Below are 15,167 nucleotides of genomic sequence, written 5' to 3'. Positions count from 1 at the left end.
GTGATTGGTGGCAGTAGCAATTCAGCTCCTTGTCAGGGATGCAACATGTTGGAGAAGGCTATTGATGGTTGGTAGCCGTGATGGTTACGATGTGCCTCCACAGCTGGGGGTAGCAATGCTTCTGAATACCAGTTTTTGGAAACCACAGGAGGGAAGGAGTGTACTTGTGCTTAGAGCCTCCTTGCAGGTTTCCTAGACATCTAGGTGACCACTCTTGAGAACAGGATGCTGGACTATACTGGCCATTGGCTTGATCCAGCAGAACTCAACTGATGTTTTTATGCTATCCTGCAGCTGGATGATCTAAAACCGAATTAAGGGAGAATTTAAACCAGGGTCGAGAGCCTTCCAGATGTTACGGGGACTCCTAACTCCCACCATCCGTGATCCACAATATGCGTGGCTTCTCCTGTAATTCCAGATCTTAAAGCCTCCTAGGCTATGTTGTTGTTTAGTCGTTTAGTCGTGTCCAACTCTTCGAGACCCCCTGGACCAGAGCACGCCAGGCACTCCTGTCTTCCACTGCCTCCCGCAGTTTGGTCAAACTCATGCTGGTAGCTTCGAGAACACTGTCCAACCATCTCGTCCTCTGTCGTCCCCTTCTCCTTATGCCCTCCATCTTTCCCAACATCAGGGTCTTTTCCAGGGAGTCTTCTCTTCTCATGAGGTGGCCAAAGTATTGGAGCCTCAGCTCCACGATCTGTCCTTCCAGTGAACACCCAGAGCTGATTTCCTAAGGATGGATAGGTGTGATCTTGCAGTCCATGGGACTCTCAAGAGTCTCCTCCGGCACCATAATTCAAAAGCATCAATTCTTCCGTGATCAGCCTTCTTTACGGTCTAGCTCTCACTTCCATACATCACTACTGGGAAACCATAGCTTTTACTATACGGACCTTTGTCGGCAAGGTGATGTCTCTGCTTTTTAAGATGCTGTCTAGGTTTGTCATTGCTTTTCTCCCAAGAAGCAGGCGTCTTTTAATTTCATGACTGCTGTCACCATCTGCAGTGATCTTGGAGCCCAAGAAGGTAAAATCTATCACTAGGCTTTATGCCTTTTCAAAGATCACAGCAGAAAAAGACCACAACACGCGGCATTTTTAACGTTATTTCTAAGAAAGCTTTAAAATCTGCTCCTGGAAGGCGGAGTGCGATCTCGCCCCAGAAGCCTGGCACGCTGCCATGGCAACGACGTAACTGCAGCAGTGGGGTTGGACTAGATGACCCTCGGGGTACCCCTTCCATCTCCAGGATTCTACGACCCAAGCCGATCGACGAACTCACAGCTCGACAGCGCTCCCTCCGGCTGCATCCGTTGCTCGGTGTGTGATTGAGCTTCCCTTCCCATGGAAAGCCGGCCCTTCTGAGGCGAGCGAGCGCGGTTGGTTTTTGCTCTGCCGCAAGCCGCGGTGGCTCGCGCGCGCGCTTCGCCATACGGTTTATGACCCTCTCGGGCACCTGTAGGGACTCTTCAGGCGGCTAAGGAGGGGAGAGAACGACGACAGCTGAGGCTTCTATTATTACGATAAGGCCGTCATTGAGGTGAAAACGAAGCCGGAAAGAAGAAGCTGACTGGACTCCCGCGGGTGACGTCACTGCCCGGCATAGCCAACCCCGAGCGACGCCGCGCCAAATTCGAACGGCGGCTGGCGGGACAAACGGGATTGGCCGGCTGGCTGGCGCGCGCGCGGGCAGACGGGCTTACGTAGCCTCGGCGTGCGGGAAGACCGGAGCGCTCCCGCCTAGGTTTGTCCTCTCAGTCGCACCGTCTTCCCCGGGAGCTTCGCACCGTAGCCGGTAGGCAGTTTCCATGGCAACCCCACCTAAGCGGAGCCGGGCCGAGAGCGCCATCAAGAAGATCGCCATAGAAGGCAACATAGGTGAAATGTCGTTTATTTGCGCTGTTTTATTTATTCCCCTCCCCCCTCCCGCTTTTCGCCAGTGTTGGTTGCGGGTGGGGCTTCCAATGGCGGTTTACAGAGAGCAGAGGATAAGGCCATGGCTTCCTTCTCAAGAAGCACGGCATAAAAGGAAAAGCGGGCTGGGAGGGAGGAGGAAAAAACGCAGGCTCAGGGTCAGTTGCTCGACTTGGTTGCAAAAGTTATTGTAAGAAAGAACTGGCTGGACTAGGCAGCAGAGATAAAATAAAACGTGTGTGTTTATATGTGTGTGTGTGTGTGTACACACACACACACACACAGTGGTACCTCTGGTTAAGTACTTAATTCGTTCCGGAGGTCTGTTCTTAACCTGAAACACCACTTTAGCTAATGGGGCCTCCTGCTGCCGCCGCACCACAGGAGCACAATTTCTGTTCTCATCCTGAAGCAAAGTTCTTAACCCAAGGTACTATTTCTGGGTTAGCGGAGTCTGTAACCTGAAGCGTATGTAACCTGAAGCGTATGTAACCTGAGGTACCACTGTATAGATATATACACCCACCCACCCACCTGCCTTAGCTGGACAGCCCTGGTCCATAAAGTGCTGACCTGCCACGCTTGGAGCTTGGAATATCGCTCCACAAGTAGACTGAGCTGCTTCACCAGGCAAAAAAAGAAAAGAAAACCTTTTGCACCCAGCAAGTTGGAATGCCAAGATGCTGCAACCTTCCAACAGCTTGACCTCACCCCCAAAGGCACACTCCTCCATTGTCTCCCGAGGCGGACAGATGCCAACAATGACGAAAAAGTGGTCTCATTTTTATTGCTGGATGGAATGAGGAATGGCTGCTGCTGTGGGAGGTGTCTGTAAAATATGGGAAGTGGGAAAACCTTGGGACCAGCTGAATTACACTCTCTTCCATGGCATTTGGCTCTCAGTGTGGGGCAGGAGCTGAGGAAGAATTGACCTTAAGGGGGTCAATAAACTGAAGGGGGAGATGGTTCTTGCCTTGGGGGGTATGGTATGGAATTGATTTGATTTACTGTATTGTATTACCATGCTGCTTTTCATTCAGATGAATCCCAAAGCGGCTTATGAACAATAAATAGCAATAACATGATAGAGCATCGCAAATGCAGCATAAATCATATAGAACATAATAGGTCCCCAAAGCCACAGGTGCCCCCCACTCCGTAATGGGGTTCCTGTGTATATTATACAGGCAGAAATGCTCAAGCTCTCCCCACTGCTGTGTTGAGCAGATGTGTGTGGCTTCTTTCCTGGCCGTGCAGTGGTACCCTGCTCTCACTCTCTCCCCCCCAATTCTACTTATTTAATTTTAAGAACTTCCATGATACTTTAAGGTTTACAGTTTCTTTAAGCAAACAGTATCATTCAAAGTTCATGTGATGTAACAGAAGAATGCTTGAAATGGAAGATGTCTTTAAAATTCAGATAGCTAAGCAGCTTTAAAAGGTACCTTTGTCTGCACACAACTCCTGAGGCCAAAAACCATCACATATATCATCTTAAGATTGTTATTATCGTTTATATAGTGCAGGAGCTCTGGCAGGCTCTAGGGCAGGAGCGGTTAACCTGTAGCCGTGTAGATACTTTCTGACCACACCCATCAACATCTCTGACCATTGGCCATGCTGGCTGAGACTGATGGAAATTGTAGTCCCACTGCCACCAGGACAACCAAAGGTTAGCCACTCCTACTGTAGGGGTTTGACAAGTTGCAAAAGAGTAGGGCAATAATATTTGGTGTACAGTACATCAATATAGATCTATGGGAGACAGGAAGTAGAGGTCCACTGTTGAGCCCTCAAGCCTATAATTTTGGGTGTGCATTCTAAATTCACTTCTAAAATTACCAAGTTTGTAAACTTGAAAATGTTCTTTATATACTCTTCCCATTGATTTAGCTTTGTATGACCTTGCTTTATCTTGCCCCACCCTACACCCAAACAAAAGACTCCTCAGCAATTATTCTCTCATCACCCATACAGCACACCCTGTTCGTCGAGTGAATTAGTCTTCAGGCGTGTCCTTAAAACTTTCAATTTTAAATGTGAAGTGGTGAGTTGGGAAGAAACTTGAAGACTTGAGGTGCTTCACAGCATTTAAATTAAAAAGTAAAACCATGTCCATAGATGTTACAGCCTAAAAATCCAAAGCTATTGGGCAAGGAGAAGGATATAGAAAGGAGACAGAATTAAGCAAAAATCAGTAACCGGTGAAAAGTGTGTAACAAACAAGAAAATTGAGTAACAGAACCCAAATGAACAGCATAGTTGAGAATAATAGACAAACTGTGCCTACTATATTTGTCACGCTGCCTATGTTGGGAAAGCAGGGTATCATTTGAATATATCATAGTAAGATGGAGTGGAGAAAGAAGGAAACCAGAAAGGAGATAATTACTTTGATTTGTGATGGACCCATCCTGTATGTCCCTTCCTTTATTTTGGGTTCACATGCAAGAGTAAACATGGATAGGACTAGGCTACATGGTTGCAGTAATGCAGACCTTGGGTTTCTCCCATTAAGCTCTTATGGCCTTGCATCTTGGTAAACATGTGTAGGCTCATTCTTCAATCCAGAAAATAAATGTTATACTGTCACTGAAATAAAAAACCATATCTGTGCCCAAATAATGAAATTTTATTATTTGTAAGGCAATTATACATCAAACAGTGTTTCCTATATCTGGTACAATGTGATGAATAATGTTTATTTCATTATGCAAATATGTATAGATGCAATTTACACAGGTGATAGTGAAGCAGTGGAGAAAACTTTTGTGGGGCGTGCTATTATTACCATACACTCTGCCAGATATTAAAAAATGAAAATAGTTTCCTTACTTGTTTACATTCAACAAATAAAATGTTTCAATTACGTTTGTTCTGTCAAACATTTCCTCTTTTCAAATTGGTGTCAAGCACACGAATGCCAGTTTGATCAAAATCGATTTTATGTCCACAGCTGCCGGGAAGTCTACTTTTGTGAATATTCTCAAACAAGCCAGAGAAGATTGGGAAGTTGTTCCAGAACCAGTAGCAAGGTGGTGCAATGTTCAGAATTGCCCTGATGACAAAGAGGTATGAGGAAATATGATTCTGTGTTTAGGGGCGACGGACATATTTTCTGGAATGCAAAGAGTAAATGGAGTTTTTTTTTTAAAAAACCACCAAATTTAAGTCTAGATGAGTGGGTGTATGGTCTATATTTTAGACTAGTGATGAATATAAATCTTTGCACAGTTCTAGATTGAAAAAGAAGAACTCTGCTTTCATTCGCCCATGACAACAACAACAAAAATATTGCAGAAGTAGAACTGCAAAAATAAATATGGAAATGAAGGTTCTTTATGCAAGGTTGCTTTATTTTTGTAACTACACCCATTAGAATTTTTATTTCTGACTCTAGACAGAATTTCTTCGCCCAAATGTTCCTACAATCGCCATGTGGTGTGTGTGTGTGTGTGTGTGTGTGTGTGTGTGTGTGTGTGTTGCTTCAGCAGTTGAGAAAACAAAAGGAAATTAAGATATATGTTAAATAAACTTCTCTGTTTTTAATGCTAGTGCAGCAGATCTGCTCTCTAGTGGTCAGAGTCATGAATGCCAATGCATAGCTGTGTTTCCAGCAAAGTATAAATGAACTATTGCAAGGGTTTTTGAGGTGCAAATCTTTTTTGATTGGGATTCTTAAGATGTGGGTTGTGATGAGTATCCATTTAGTCTCCTGATCTGAAATAAATGAAGACAGACTTCTCATTGCTTGGGGCCTTTAAATGTCTGTTATAAGGTTCAGAATCTCTTTTTCCTGCACTAGAATTCACAGTACGTGGTCAAAAAAGTAACTACCGTATTTTTCGTCCTATAGGGCGCACCGGCCCTTAGGACGCACCTCGTTTTTTTGGGGGGGGGAATGCATAAAAAAATTATTTCCCCCCCCAGCCGCGGCTGCCGTCCCAAGCCTTGCGCACACCTGCCCGTAGCACGGGGCGCCCTCCGGAGGGCTCCCTGTGCTTCAGGCGGCAGGCTGCCGCCCCAAGCCTCACGCGCCCGGCGGGACCTCTCGCCGGGCGCGCAAGGCTTGCGGACACTCGCCCGAAGCACGGGGAGCCCTCCAGAGGGCGCCCCGTGCTTCGGGCTGCAGGCTGCTGCCCGCAAGCCTTGTGAGCCCGCGGGAACTCCCGCTGGGCTCGCAAGGCTGGCGGATACCTTCCTGAAGCCCGGAGAGCGAAAGGGGTTGGTGCGCACCGATGCCTCTCGCTCTCCAGGCTTTAGCGAAAGCCTGCATTCGCACCATAGGACGCACACACATTTCGCCTTCATTTTTGGAGGGGAAAAAGTGCGTCCTATGGGGCGAAAAATACGGTACTTGGAAAAGGTAATTTTAAGTATTAAATGCATGAAATGAATTTTTTGGTAACTATCGTAGGCATGTAACATTTAGTTTTATGAAGGTTACCAAGCATACAGTCCTCATCTTACCCAAGTTAGAGGATTTCTGTTTCTAGTGGAAAGTGTCATGACATAACAAGCTAAAACATATGGGGGTAGGAAGAATACTATTTCTAAGTATCAAGATTGGATTGGATGCTTTTGCATGTTATAGGAGCATGCTGCCAACTGCTTTTGGACATCAGTAGCAGCTGTTACTGAATTGTCTCCCTCAACAGATGGTATGAGCATGGCCAGCTTGATTTTTAACGAAACTGTCTCATGGCAGGAATAAAAAGTGTCCTCAATAATAAATAATAATAAACTTTTATTTATATCCCACCCTCCCTGGCCAAAGTTGGGCTCAGGGCGGCTAACATCAGATATATAACATTAGTATAAAATCAAACAATAATTAAATTACCTCTTAAAAACGGGTCAAAATCAAATTAAATCAAGAGTTTGATATTCTCTTCCACTTGCTCTCATGAAAACTCTTGGAGGCCTCCTGAGGCAGAAAGTGCTTTCTTTGAGCGAAATCCCTGGACTTTATTTTATTTTGTTTGGTTGAAACCTTCAGTGACTTGTCAACGTTTATTACCAGATGCTTGATTTTTAGCCAGTGTATCTCACTTTTACTTCTCTTCCTACTGTTTGTGAGTTTAATTTTGGGGCAGACCCTCTTCCATCTTCCCTGGGGCTGCTTAAGAAAGACCAGTGTCCCCTGATGGGGGGCAATAAGAGCTGGAGCTCAAGCTTTGGAGCCAATGGCTCCTGACAGAACCAACAATGGCCTGAGAGAAGTGTTGGCGCAGCCTCTTCCCATCCTTCACTGGAGCTCTGTTTGAGAACTGAGGGAGAGCAGGCCAGGGAGCTCCCATTCAGCCCGATTGAATTCTGTCACTCTGTTTTTCTTGATCATTTGTAGATATTTCTTGTTAACCACTTAGACCAGGCATAGGCAACCTTCGGCCCTCCAGATGTTTTGGCCTACAACTCCCATGATCCCTTGCTAACAGGACCAGTGGTCAGGGATGATGGGAATTGTAGTCCAAAACATCTGAAGGGCCAAAGGTTGCCTATGCCTGACTTAGACATTTTATTCCTACCAGGCTGTATATAAATTTTGTTGAATAAATAAAAGAAAGAACAACTTGTTCCTAGGAAAATACTTTCCGTAGTAGTTGTTTGCACTCAATGAGTGGGGAGAGTGTGTCATGGAAATCTACTCAGTAGCGATCCAGAGCAGAACTCCAATGTATCGTTAGCAGAGTGAAAACTTAAACACGCTGCAGAATTTCCCCCAAAATAGACCAGAGGCAACTGTATTTCATCTAGCAGAGCTTTATGGCGGAAGGCAAATGAGCATAATGGTCACAAATCCAATACATTCAGAATTGGTACTGTCCATGAGAAATCCAGTTGCAGACGACTTGAACTTACAATAACTTATAATAAGTCTAAACCTTAACACTAAGCATACTGTGTACAGAATACCACAACGGAAGGAAAAGAGATAGAAAGAGGAAGTGAAGCCCAGGCTCCTTCTGGCCTTATTTTATAGTCAGCTTGACAGAAGAGATAAGAGAACCCATTTAAGCCAGCTGTACTCAGCTTCTCTGAAGGAAGAGTCCAAACATCATGAACCTTCTTGTTTCTTTCACACAGAGAAGCTTCCAGATCCAGAGCCCTCTTGAATTAAGTAGACTAGGAAAGATCTCTATACATCAGATCAATACTTTCTGCACTAAGAAATGCAAACTGTCAGAGTGTTCTTGCTTTGGCTTCAGATAATGTTGGACTCCCAGTACCCATCTGCGCCAGGTAGCTTGGCCACTGTCAGGTGGGAGGTGTAGCCTGTGGGGAAATGCTCAGAATGCTCAGGTGCTGTGGTGGGGAGCCGGCTAGTTTGCTTGCAAACTAGGAAATCGATAAGTGAATTGGGACATGCAAAAGATAGAGTAGGAGCCCAAGATTTGTTCACGTAACACCATATTCTGGTTTGGTGTTTCAGGTGATTGAATCCAAAGTTATGAAGGTTCTAGAAATCACTGTTTGGCCACAGATCTTTAGTCTATACAGTCATACCTTGTTTTGTGACCCGGATCTGTTCTGGAGCCCCAGCTGCTAGCCGAAAAGGACGCAGGGCAAAGTGCCACATCTTCACATGTGTGCGGAGCGGTTTGCGCTTCTGCGCATAGCACGATTGGCAAACCCAGTAATAACCTGTACTTCCGGGTTTGCCGTGGATGTTCGCCAAAGCAGACGCTGGACGAGGCAGACGTTCACGGAGGTATTACTGTACCTGACATTGCTGGTTTTTGTTCACAGAAGAAACTGACGGTGACATGGCTGCCTTTCTGACAGAAGTTATTCCACTAATACATATCAGTTAGTTTCAGTTAGTTGGCGAACTTTAAAATGCAGCTGAGGAGGTAAAGCTGAATGAAGTTAGGACATTCTGTTAGAACTTGGTGACCTTGGAATATTTTAACAGCAGCTGTTTTATTTTAAAAAATGCTACCTTTTTAAAAAGTCACGTTATTTGTATTTTGAACAGGAGCTTACTTCCTCTCAAAAGAGTGGTGGCAACTTGCTTGAGATGATGTACGAGAAGCCAGAGAGATGGTCCTTCACTTTCCAGACTTACGCTTGCCTGAGCAGAATCCGGGCTCAACTTAAATCTTTTGAAGGGAAACTCAAAGAAGCTGAGAACCCCGTCGTCTTCTTTGAGAGATCTGTTTACAGTGACAGGTTTGTATATGTTTCTTGCTAAGTCTTGCAGTTCCTTTCTTTTATGTGTTGCTCCTAATGGCCGTTTCAGTTTGTAAGACAAAAGCTTTCCTCCTCTGGATTGTTAGAACGATGTTCTCGACGCTGGAATGAAACAGAGGAAAGATGTATAGAGTCATACCTTGGAAGTCGAACGGAATCCATTCCAGAAGTCTATTCAGCTTCCAAAACGTTTGGAAACCAAAGCACGGCTTCTGATTGGCTGCAGGAAGCTCCTGCTGCTAATTGGAAGCAGCAGAAGCCACGTCGGATGTTTGGCTTCCAAAAGAACGTTCGAAAAACAGAACAGTCACTCCCAGGTTTGCTGGGAGCCAAAACGTCTAAGTACCAAGGCGTTTGGGAGCCAAGGTATGACTATATATGAAAAAGTGGCATGGAGGGAGAGAAGCAGATGTTGTTAGCTGCTGTGTTGATCGCAATCTCTGTATTGGTTTCCGCCATGCTGTTCTTTCACTTTGCAGAAAGCAGTATATGAGGATACCTCTGGAGCGCCATATACGTTAAGCTGCTCCTCTGGAACTTCCAAGCAGCTGCTGGGAGGCTGGCTCTGTGTAGCCAAAAAGCAACAATTGGTTGATCAGTTGGCTAAATTTTGGAGGTGTGATTGATTTTCCAGGAATTACAGTTGCAGTGTTAACAGTCCCTGAATACCTAGTTCTTGAAATTTGCAGACCCCTAGAAAAAATACCTGTGTTCAAACTGAATCTAGAGGGGTTTGGGGGCTTATAAGAGAAACTGTATTATAATGCTCCTGTGTAAAATGTAATGCAAGATAAGTCCATCATTTGTCTTTAAAAACAGAAGGCCTTCCCAAAGAGATGGCCACCATCTTGGTATTGAGCAAGCTGCCCCATCATCATTGGGCATATCGTTGCCCCTCCTCCCCAGTTTGCTCAAGGAGAATCCATACACAGACCATTCAAGAAGTTGTCAGGGGAATGGAGTGTTTGCAAGTTGATAAACAAGGCTTAGAGAGAGCCACACTGTTTCTTCCTTTGTAGGCTCTCCTCCCATTGGGGAAATGTGTTAACCCAAAGATGTACAGGTTGCCTAGAAGATACTCAGACTGTGGCAAGTGCCCAGAGAAAGAGCATTCCGTACTGGTGGGGCATCCGCCAAAACACATCAGTGTTCACTCACCTCTGTTATTCATTGAATCCACTCTTCTACATAAACAGCCTTCAGCGGTTTACAGTTTCATCCCTAGTCATTAGCTACCTATCGTCACTCGCCTTTCCCTTCAGCAAATATTCTTACATCATTTTTTAGAAAGGTTAGAAAATGACATTGAGCTTGATTGCCTCCTTTTGTGTAGGTACATTTTTGCGTCTAATTTATATGAGACGGACTGCATGAATGAAACCGAGTGGACTATTTACCAAGACTGGCATAACTGGATGAACCAGCAGTTTGGCTCAAGTCTTCGGCTGGATGGCATTATTTATCTCCGAGCTACCCCTGAGGTAAGAAATGGAAGTTTGTGGGCCTGTCTGACAACAGAGCCTGTGGGCCCTCACCTCTGTCAGTCAACCTAAATCTTATTGAAAAGGCAGAGAACACACTGGGCTGCGTCCTAACAAGTTCAGGTGCTGTTATTACATGGATTACATTGTGCCTTGTGTACAGGTGGGTGTAGGATTGCAAGTTAAGGGCGAATGACAATACAAAGAGTTCTGTGGCGCCATAAAGACTTCCCACAGCACAAGTTTCTGTAGGTCTGTGTTAGCTGGTGTGCTATTTTGTTTCGCTTTGCAAAAATGCATGCTGAAAAATACATACAGTAAATGAGGAGTCTTTAAGGTGCCAGGTTGACATTTTCTGCAACACATATGTATTTTATATACCATTTCATACATTAAAGTCTCTAAGCAGTTTATAAAAGAATCCTCAGCCTTAACATGTTTTCCCTTTAAGGTTAGTGTAACTGTGCCTGTTCCCCTTTAAGATGATTATTATTACTGCTTCATTCCAGTTGTGACTTCTTTATTTTTAGAAATGCTTGAATAGGATTTATGTGCGTGGGAGGGATGAAGAACAAGGCATTCCTATGGAATATCTGGAAAAACTTCATTACAAACATGAAAGCTGGCTCCAGCACAGAACGTTGCGGTAAATATTAAATAGATTACGAATTTAAAGCAGCGGATAAGATAGTTGCCATTGCTGAAAACTATAGATATCTTACCTAACTTTAGAAACTTTGCTGTGTATATTTGAGACCCTAATTTATAAGACGGTAAAGAATTCTCAGCCTGGGCAGCTCCCACGATTGGAAATGCAACAGCAAAGGCTTCAATCCTGAGCACACATTCCCAGAAGTAAGATCCGTTGCCAGGACTGACTTCGGAGAAACCCGCATAGGGTTGTGCTGCAAACTTCAAGAAACAGACATATTTTTGTAATTAACTCCCTTTGCCCTCTTCATGTCTTCAGTTTCCCAATTCAGATGTCCTGTTTTCTTTACAGAACGGATTTTGAATACCTGCAAGATGTACCTGTTCTAACACTGGACGTAAATGAAGACTTCAAAGGCAACAAAGACAGGCATGAAGATATGATTGAAAAGGTAAAAGCCGCCAGAAAGTATTTAACATTTCCCTTCTTGGACAACCACACTTAACTATTTTAAAAAGCCCTGGTGGTTTAATATGTTGATGGTGGATGATGAAGGTCCACACATACAAAGGGGGACATATGTGGAATGGTCCCCGTCCATTAGAGTAAATGCAGAAGCCCTTGCAAATACAGGAATTTTCTGGGTTCACTGGAGTCTTCGTGCCCAGCCTGTAGCAAATAGTTTTCAGATATGTTTTCTGTATATTCCTCTTTTTTCTCCTTTGCACTACAAGCAGTAGTTGACCTTTTAATTTTGGTTAGCTCTCTGAGACAGAGCTTTCCAAACTTTTCATGCTGGTGACACACTATTTAGACATGCATCATTTCGTGACACAGTAATTCAGTTTTACTAGCAAGCCAGAGGTTAAACTAATCCCTTTCCAGCCGCAGGAGGAGTGCAGGGAGCATTTGCATGACACACCTACACACTGCAGCCAACACACTAACGTGTTGCTACACACAATTTGCAAAGCTCTGCTCTTGAGATATCGTTGCGTTTTCATAGTCATATAAGTGCACAATCTGCTTCCACGTTTCTGAAAGCCTGAAGGAAGTTCTGTTGCTTCTCTGGTCACTGTTGTACAAAGTTTTTGGCCACATGAGCTAAACCGTGGTTTGTTTAAGTCCTTTATGGTGGTTTATTTAGGAAGACTTGAATAATCCTGCTCTCATCATATTGATGCAAAATAGATTGAAAGAGTGATTCCTTTCTCTCTACCCCCAACTGCTCCATACCCACATTTGCTGCCCAAGGAACGCTGGTCTGTAGTAAGGACTTGAACGGTTCTGCTTCCTTACAGAAAGTTGTATTTTTCTCCAAAGCGTTCTCAAGAAATAGAGACCTGATTTTGTTTTGGTGATTGAAGAAAGTTTAAACTTTCTTAATTGGCCAGTCATTTTAGTGATGATTTTGAATTCTTTTTATGGAGTTCTGTGTTTTATTGTATATGTTGTTACATACACACTGCATTGATATATGAATAGGAAGTATATAAATATGTTAAGTAATAAATAAATCCACAGCAGCTGCAAACACTCAGCCCTATTCGTAAGTTTACAGGTGCAATCACAAGGCCCTTCTCCCCTCTCTTGGTCACTTTTTGGAACATTACTATGAACTACATTCGTGCGGATTTTGTGCCATCTTTGGAAAAGTGATCAGAAACTTCACTAACGTTACTTTGTATGCTGCCATGCAGTGCTTGTTTTTAATCTGAGATGGTTGTGGTATTTTATTAATGTTGGCTTTCTTTAGCACTTCTGGCCACTGTTCACGTTGTTTTCACTCGCCTGGGAGAACTTGGTGCTTCAGGGCTTCTGAAGCTAAGCCAGTATGAATCTGTTCAGTCCCTTAAGTGAGAAGCTACTGGCAGCCCCTAAGAGATGGGTGGAGGTGGGGGTGATTATTTGAGGTAAAAACCAAACCAAACCCTGAATCCTTTTAGGAGCTTTTTAAATTAAAAAATGTGTTACTCTTGTGGCAAGTTAGTTATTCTGTGATATGAAAGAGACGTTTCCCAGAACCTAGCAACCAGTGCTTTTTTTCCCATCTTGGTCACTAATTTTTGATAAATTCTGTGCTTTTGTCTTTGCAGGTCAAAGAATTTCTGAGCACTTTGTAGCCAATTCCCGAAACCACACCGAACTTGAGCATTCCTGGCATTCATATTGCTTAGTTTGCGTTGCCAATTCTGCTTTTGCTTAAGGTGTCCGAGGGCCGAGTCCAGCTTTCGTTGCATTGCTGAACCTTTGCAGTGGACTGGGTTTTTATAGCACTTATATTGTATTTGACTTTCTTAGGTGAAGCGTTTGGAAAGACCCATCCCTTATATTACAAATCAGAGTTCAGGGAGTCCTGCGAAATACATTCTGCTTGCGACATAAACGAAATAGGTGGAACCATTTACTTTTCCGGAACTGAATTCGGGAAACCTGTGTGAGAACGTGGGACCTCTTTGTGCACACCCACAAGTTGATTGGGATACTCATAAAGTTCCAAGAGCAGTGGGATCATACTAAATGGATACTGTTTCTGCTCACCTAGATTTTGTATGCATGTGTGGTTAGGAAGGGGGGCGTAGGGTCTGCATTTTGTCCAAAGCGGTCTGCGTGTGTAAGGGGTGATGATTTTTTTTTTAAAAAGCCATATGCAAACCAGCCAAAAGCAACAGCATTGTAGTCAGGTGTGTGTTTGTCTAGAAATTAAGGCCCCCGCTGCTGTTTTCCAAGATAACTGCTTTTGCCTGCTTCTGTAGAGAGGCACAGCAATCCAACCAGGTCAGGGACGGGGAGAGAATCACTGAACTGAAAACTTAGCCGAATGCTGCAACCTTTTCTTTACTTAAAGCCAAGGTGCTACATACAGAAAACTTGAGGCAAGAACATGACCAGTAGGATTCCTCCCCTCCTCAAATGTTTTAAATGAATTATTTCCTATGGGGGTAGTGGTGGGATGGGGCCATTTAATGACTCCTTGCTTTGTTCCTGAATTGCCCCTAAATGTGGTTTGCTTTAAACATTCCCTTTCCCATCGGGGCTGTTTGAGGGGAGGGGGGGATGGGTGGGCATGTATACATACAAATCTCGTATGCACTGATAATGGGAGTGTGATGTTTTATGAATTTTGCAACCCTTTGGATTGACAAAGGGAACCTCTGGAATAACCATGGTTTGAATTTTTATTCTTAAAACTGATTTTTTTAAAATATTAAAAGTTACGAACCCACTTGAAATCTATATTTATTTTAATGCAATGTATTACTGTCTGGATGTAGTTGGCCTCAAGGTCGTTTTAGCATCTGAAGATTCTACAGTGTTAGTGCTGTGATCATGTTGGAAACTTTTGGCTGAAATAAATATAGAAGCGTCTTCAGTTCTGCGCCACTTAAGTCATTTGTCACAATTCTTCGCATGTTTCTCGCCTGGATTTGATTCTCATTTCCCCTTTATCTCTAAACTGCAAGCCTTACCCCCACCCCCACCCCCAAATATCTGAAATAAGTGGGATAATCTACATTCTTCGCTCCACATACATTCTGTGTTTAGACCTCAGCATGCTCCGTTTGGGCACAGTCCAGCGTAGAGTGAAGGGGGCTGGGACCAGATCAGCAGTTTTTGTTTCTGTCCGTCTCTCTGCTTATACATGCATCGCAGCTGCTCTATGCATAAATAGCCAGAGGTCTCCAGCAACAGTCTCTCTTCCTCCTACTCCCATGCCCCATAAACATTCTTTGCATTCACTGCAGCAGTTTAAAACCGACTTTACAAGCAGCAGACTTTGTCCTCTTTAAAAGCACAGCCTATCCGTTGCATAAGGATTATTTAACTAGACCTGGGGCAAGAATTGTCAACCAAATAGCGTTTGAGAGCTGGTCAGTTTGTGCTTCAGTGTCTATTGTGAAGCTAGAAACTTTGAGCTCATTG

At 44.0% G+C, this 15,167-nt stretch overlaps 2 protein-coding genes across 2 annotated transcripts in view; both read left to right on the top strand.

The window, feature by feature from the left end:
* Nucleotides 1-15,167, top strand: part of LOC310685868 (protein FAM47E-like) — a 239,843-nt gene that overhangs the window by 147,415 nt on the left and 77,261 nt on the right. The gene's annotated exons all lie outside the window — the stretch shown is intronic.
* On the top strand, nt 1,265-14,616 carry DCK (deoxycytidine kinase). Its single transcript, XM_083459094.1, has 7 exons — nt 1,265-1,880; nt 4,873-4,988; nt 8,896-9,089; nt 10,444-10,591; nt 11,122-11,237; nt 11,595-11,694; nt 13,340-14,616. The coding sequence occupies exons 1-7, from the start codon at nt 1,811-1,813 to the stop codon at nt 13,364-13,366; spliced, it is 771 nt and encodes a 256-aa protein (XP_083315220.1). The 5' UTR covers nt 1,265-1,810; the 3' UTR covers nt 13,367-14,616.

The sequence above is a fragment of the Podarcis liolepis genome, assembly GCF_965112155.1.
Source record: "Podarcis liolepis genome assembly, chromosome: 9".
Lineage (NCBI taxonomy): Eukaryota > Metazoa > Chordata > Lepidosauria > Squamata > Lacertidae > Podarcis > Podarcis liolepis.
Note: the sequence above shows the minus strand (reverse complement) of the source record. Positions and strands in the feature narration are given on the sequence as shown.